Source organism: Stegostoma tigrinum, chromosome 22, assembly GCF_030684315.1.
Source record: "Stegostoma tigrinum isolate sSteTig4 chromosome 22, sSteTig4.hap1, whole genome shotgun sequence".
NCBI lineage: Eukaryota > Metazoa > Chordata > Chondrichthyes > Orectolobiformes > Stegostomatidae > Stegostoma > Stegostoma tigrinum.
The window spans coordinates 46,670,684-46,677,632 of NC_081375.1; the positions used below are offsets into that span (position 1 = coordinate 46,670,684).

General features: G+C 38.1%; 1 protein-coding gene across 1 annotated transcript in view; it reads right to left on the minus strand.

The window, feature by feature from the left end:
* LOC125463462 (glucagon-like peptide 2 receptor) overlaps positions 1-4,967 on the minus strand; it is a 55,566-nt gene extending 50,599 nt beyond the window's left edge. Inside the window, exon 1 of the mRNA XM_059653558.1 lies at positions 4,546-4,967. Within this exon, the coding sequence (XP_059509541.1) occupies positions 4,546-4,653 (108 nt within the window). The 5' untranslated portion in view covers positions 4,654-4,967. The remainder of the gene's footprint in view (positions 1-4,545) is intronic.
* Between the last annotated feature and the right edge of the window lie 1,982 nt (positions 4,968-6,949).

Here is a 6,949-nt window from a genome sequence, read left to right on the forward strand (position 1 = left end):
TTTGTGCTCCTGAGATGCTGCTTGGCCTGCTCTGTTCAAGGTTTCATTTTTTTTCTGAATTAGCGAGGAGCTTGTTCATTTTGTAGTTTCCATTACTTTCTGCATGGTAACATCTAAGGAAATTAGAATTGAATTAGTGTTTTTTTCTCCTGCATTTATTTGTGATTAAATTTTGGTTTTTTTGCATTTGCCCTGATGAGTGCAAGATGAAAAGCTGTGGTAACATCTGTCGCTTTTCAGAAAGATGACTTTTTCTCAGTTGTTTAGTATCATAAACAGCTGAGATCTACCATTGGACAAGTTCCACTGTTGATAAATGGTCTGTTTTTTTTTACCAATTTATCTTTGTAGGCTTGTAGTTGAAGTGTGTAATATTGGACCTTCCTTGCATCAATTACAGGTTTCAATTGTGCCAGGTTGTACTTGGCAAGAACTGAACTTGCATTTATACCACCTCTTTCACAACCTTAGGATGTCCCAACATGGCTTACTATCTATAAAGTACTTTTAAATTACAACCACTAATGTTCTAATATAGGTGATGGGGGCAGAATGTGGAGATCTTGACCAAGATATAATATGGGCTAGGCAAATGAGGTGGATCCCTTTACTTTTTTCACTCTGGATAGGATGGACAAAAAAACTGTGCATTATTTGGCAACCTGCTGAACTCAGGTAGCCAGAGGGGGGATTGAGTGGGGACGGTAAAAGATGGAAGTGTTGGTGGGAGGGGGGTGGGGCGGGGGGGGGGGGGTGGGGGGGGTGGAGAGAGAGGCAGAGCGAAAGGGAAAAAGAGACAGATAATGAGATAGTGAGATAGAGACAGAGAGACAGGAATAAACCAGGGACAAATTTGATGAATTCAGCAATCAGAAATGGCCATTATCACTGTGTGCAGTGACAATGTACAATAAACCAGTGAGTCACCAAGGTTTTGAACATATGGTGTCAACAGTCTGGTCAGTTCCATATCACTACTCGATTTTAAACCATTTCTAATTCAGACTATTTTTCTTGACTTGCATGGATGAATCACAAACTCTGAGTATTCCTCATAAGCATGGTTATAAATAGCAAGACCTTTGAGCTATCTCATACAGTACAATAGGAGGCTATTCATCTTTTTATATCTGCAGTTTAACAGAGATTTATCCAGCTGTCCACGCTCCCCTACTTTTTCCCAGAGCCCTATAGATCGTACTGTTTGTGTATATTATATATCCAATTCCCTTTAGAAAGTAACTACTTCCACCATATTTTTAGATACAGCCTCCCACATCAAAAGAAATTACTATATAGAAAAAAGCCTTCCCAGTTCCTTCCAATTCTTTTGCCAATTAATTGTTTGAAATTTGATGTTTTTGCGCTTGTCCTGTTGAGTCCAAGCTGACAGATGCTGCTTACATCATTCCTTTTTCAACAAGATTGATCTTTAAACCTGCGCCATGGTTTATTGATGTCCTACATGTAGAAAGTAATTACTTCCAATCTACTCTCTCAAATTTTTTTTCACACCTTGATTAAATCTCTCTGGAAACTTCCGTGCTGTAAGGAGAACAATTTCAGCGAAAAAGTGACATTCGGGAATCTACATTCAGCATTTCTGGTAAAGAAGAGCAAGTGTGATATTGATCTGGGGAAATAGCATCTTTCCAAAAGGAATTGTGATGGACAGCTTCTGGTGTAGCCCTCTTTAGTGTGTTGTACTGAATAATGTGGTTAATAAGCACAATCCATTGTCAGAGCTAAATGCAATACTGTATCTAAGGCCTTCTGGTTGGGTCAATGTTGGATCTCTTTCTGATACCATTAGAAGAGAGCTAAATGGGCACCTATTAAATTCCCATTTCAGTTAAATCATCATCATGAAGACGTCTGAATCACAATGTGAAAGATAACCAGGACTTCCCTGCCAGACTGCCACTGTTTTTGAAGTTGTGTTTTTTTAATGAAATGGATGGACATAATGACTCAAAGTAAAGTACAGTGTTCCATTACCCGCTTGGGATAGAAAATGCCAAAAACTCCCACCCTCTGAGCAAAGAATTTCCTCATTGCAGTCCTAATGGCTTGCTTTTTAACCTGAGACTGCGTCTCCTGGTTCTAGGCCCAGGCCAGAAAACTATTCTTTCCTTGTCCACCTTGCTTATCCTTTTGAGAATTTTGTCAGTTTCTATGTGATCATCTCATTCTTCCAAACTTCATAGAATATGAGTGCATTGTCCTCATAGCAAGGTCCCACCATTGCAAGAATCCATCTGGTGAAGCCCACTGCACACCCTCTGTGGTGATTCATTCATCCTTAGATAAGGCGACCAGAACAGCATACAATACTCCATTGAGGTTTCACCAATGTTCTCGATAGCTAAAATAAGACATCTATGCTTCTGTATGTAAATCTACCTGTAATAAAAGCTAACATACAGTTTGCTTCCCAAATTGCTTGCTGCACCTGCATGCTAGCTTTCAGTAACTAATGAACCAAGATGCCTTTAGACATCAACATTTTGCAAACTCTCACCATTTAAGAAAAAAAATCGGCATTTTTGCTCCCGCTGCCAAAGTAATTAATATCACAAATCCATGCTATAGTCCATCCTACATTCTCTAACCCACTCACTCAGTCTGTCAAAATCACATTGAGTCTCTTTGTGTCCCCTCTCAACTCATATAAGATTATGAAAATACAGCAAGAGACAGAAAGGGTCAACGAGAGACAAAAAAAGGACATTCAAAACAATGATACAGAGGACTTTTCTTTATGTTCAATCTAACATTCAATATTATGTTCTTGCACCAGATAATTGTGACAGAGTAGAGGAACATATGTCACATCATTTAGAAATAGTTTAAAAAATATGAGGGTAAATGATTACTTGGTGAGGTAGTGTGCGACAGAAAATTGATAGCCGGATTTGTACCTCTTTTCAATTAATTTCACTTGCAATAAAATTTGAGGGAAATTCAAAAGCGTTGCCATCGCACCATCCTTCAATTCCTGAACAAAATCAACAGCTACCCTGAAAAGTTCAAAATTCTTTTATTCAAGATCAATAACTGCAGTTACTTCAAGGCGTTTAATGGCACAGTAACCGAATCAATAACAAAAAATAACTTTTAAATGAGCATCTGAGAAAAATGGGAAATTACAAAATTTCAAATGATGATAACCATATCAGTTTTCTTACAAGACCAGGCTTCTGATTTGAAAATTAATTTGGTTAATATTTGCAATAAATATAGAAAGAATATCAGTCAATTTCCTCAAACTATTTCAATGTCTCACCCTTCTAATGTTCTTTTCAATAGTGGATGGAATATTTTATTCATGAAAGGATTGCAGATATTTATATTTACTTTTTGTAAATAGGTACTTGTTATACTAAATGTTTTCTCTGATTAGATTTATTTTCTTTATGTCTGCATAAGGCATAAAGTGAAAAATGGAATTTGTCTGCAGTCGACAGCCACTTGATGCAATGTTTTATACATCTAGCATTCCACCAGTTACCAATGTTTACAATCTCTTCAAAATTAAGATTCACTAGGGCTGGGTATATTTCACACTGTGAAATTTACATGCAGGTCACTGAATTCCCAGTTGAAGTTACAGTATGTCCAGATGTAAGAGCTGAAGTAGTCCCTCATAATATGGAAATATCCCCAGCACTGACTGCGAGCAAGATATTCAAGTTTTAAAACCGCAGTTGCTCTGAGCAATGAGTAGCTTTGATTCTTGGGCCACTGACCTTATTTCTCCTTCTCCTGGAACAGCAATGTAATGGTTATGTCATAAGACCAGCAATTCTGGACCGATATTTCAGCACTCAAATTCCAACACAAAACTGAATTTATACTGACCTCTTTTTTGAATATGTACCCTGTGCCTATTGCTATACATTTTTGAGTAGAGGTTAGAATCAAAGAAAATCTTAATTGTTTGGATAGCTTGTTAGTGGAGCTTTAGCTTGTATATCATGAGAGTATAGGGTTCAATTCCTTATACAGCTGCTGTTTCTGATCTTCCCTCATCCTTCTAATTTCCTGAGTTCTTGCCTGGCCACCAGTTTAATAACAGAGACAGCCAGACACATTTACTCGAGTTTTATAAACCACGTGCACCCAAAACAGACTTCTGGCGTTTGGAGCAGAAGTTGAGTTCATACTGAGAACTATCAGGGAAAGTGTATTCGAAAAGAAAATCTTTAAACACAGCGTTTCTTTCTCTCTCGATTGCTGAATTTCACGCACAATTTAAATTCCCTATGGTACTTAAACGCACGTTCGTCTGTTTAAACAGATTACGGATTTACTTGTAAAAATGCACATGGATATTTCATTCAAATACGTTAGCAACAATGCTGAATACAAAATCCTCGAGAAAATTCAAGCTTTGTGTGTTAGAAATTGCTCTACCTTTAATGTGTCAAGTAATTATCACATAGCAGGGTTAGACAATTCACTGTGTTAATATATATTTTTACGTGGTTTTGTTTGTACAAAGATTTTTCTTTCTCTACATGGTCACTGAACCTGCCTACTCACCTGCATCATTTGTAGCAGTACGGCGAAGAGGAGAACTGAAGTTTGTAAATGAATTAGCCACTGGTTCGAACTTAGTCCTTCAGCTCTGTTTCCTTTGAGGATTTTCATTGCAGTTTGCTGAAGGATAATCCGTTATCAAAGTCTGCAAAGAACTTGCAATTTACTTCCGGGCGGTTCAAAACTTTCAGCACTTTATTCCAAAAAAAACTGCCTTCTGATTCCTTTAGGCAGCAACAATTACCTTGAGACACTTAGCCCTTTCTTTACATCAATCAGATGTTTCAACATCTCTAGCCCCCAATGGTCATGAACACATAGAATCTTTCATTTACATCCAAAGCTAATTATTGAGGCAGAAAGTCCTTTCAATGTTGTGGGGATTCTGGTCAAGTTTCTAATCTCCAGAGAGAAAAAGTCCAGCCTCTGTTTGCTAGAATTGTACACTGCCTTCTGGATCATACTCCCCACCCATCCCTGATCCCTAAACAACTCTCTACCAATCACAGCCCAAAAAAGGATGTTACCATAGAAACAGACGTACACAATTATCATTGTATTTGCATGTAAAGTGACCACTGTCACTCACTGATGTACTACTGATCCTTAAAAGACACAGGCATCTTTAAAATCGGTCCTCACTCATTTCAGCTAACAACTAGATTTTTATTAGCTGCCAAACTGATCAAAAGAGGTTTTTTTCTTCCTCATGGGAAGAAAGCTATCTTCCTGAAAACTCCCTATTTTATATTTAAAAAGCAGGTAGCAGTCATACTTGTATACTTCAAAGAAAAATATAGCTTTCACACCCAGAAGGAAAACAAAGTTGGAAATTAATGTATTGGAGCACTGTTCTGAGTTTTACAAGTCAGAACAGTATGCATCAATTCAAAACAATTTTGACATGCTCAATTGTCCACAAAGGAGAGTTACCAATATATCAGGTAATATGCACAGCAAGCTCCCATAAACAGCAACCAGAAAATCTGTTTAGAGACAGTATTGTAGGTACAGGCCCGGATAATGACTGCAACAATAGTGTTTACAGAATGGTGAGGTTGTTGGCTTGCTTGGTGAGCTGGCTTGTTTTCGTTCAGATGTTTCGTCACCATGGTAGGTAACATCGCCAGTGAGACCTCCAATGCAGCAATGATGTTTTTCTCCGCTTGAAATTTACACTGTTCAGTTTACTGTGGTGCATTGTGTCATTTCTGGTTCTGTTCTCTATGGGTTATGGGATATGGGATCCGATTCTATATGTTTGCCAATTGCATCATGGGTTGAGAATCATGCCTCTAGGAATTCCTGTGTGTGTCTATGTTTGGCTTGGGCTACTATTTTATGTTGTCTCAGTTAAACTGATGGCCTTCATTGTTCAAGTATACTGATATTAGGGAAAGTTTGTCATGTTGTTTTGCTGCTAGCTAAATCTTGTGTATTCTGATGGCTACAACCAGCTCGGTGAACAAATCAACAACCTCACCTACAACCTGAGCTACAAACTTTTGTAAAAAATTTACAGAATGGTTACGCTGTGGACATTGGATGCAAGTTACTGTTCATATTTTAACATCAACAGGTTCATTTTACAACAGACTTTAAAAGTACATATGCTTCAGAATAACTATATCGGTACGCATTTATATGAATTTCAGCAAATCTTCAGTTGACATATATTATCCTGGACCTTGTTGAGGCAGGACACAAATACTCTGCCACTTGAGATTTTTGCCCCCAGTCTTCAGCTTGGCGATAGATTGCCTTGCAAATTGTTGGAAGATTGATCTACTACAGGCTGGCTAAGACCAATTCAGATCTGAGACCATGGCAGTGATATGAAAAATGTAGGTCTTTACCCAATAAAATTAAAATATTGAGAAAAAAAACTGGAGATAATAGGAATTATTAGAGTCAAATGAATGGAGCTGGTTAGTTTGACTAGCTAGATGACTAGCAGATGGTTCAAAATAACCAGAACAATGTAGATTCAATTCCTGTGCTGGCAGATATTCTTGAAATCTGCCTTCTTGCGAGCTCAGTACCTGGTAAGGGGCAACGCTTCCTGGGTTAAATAAGCAATTGACTCTTGAAAATCAAGAAAGATGCACAGAAATGTGGAAGATAGGAGCCGGAATAGGTCATTCAGCCCCTCGAGCACACTCTGCCATTCAACATGGCTGGTTATTGAGCTACATGCCCTAACCACACCCTCCCTTATGTCCCTTGATCCCTTTAGCCACATGAGCTATATCTACCTCCTTCTTGAAAAGACACAATGTTTTGGCCTCAACCACTTTCTGTGAATAATGTTTAATTACCTGCCCAGAATTTACAAAATGTAAGATAAAGAAAGTACTTTGACACAAAGGGTAGAATATACCCAGCCAAGATGGATGCAGTCAGATGG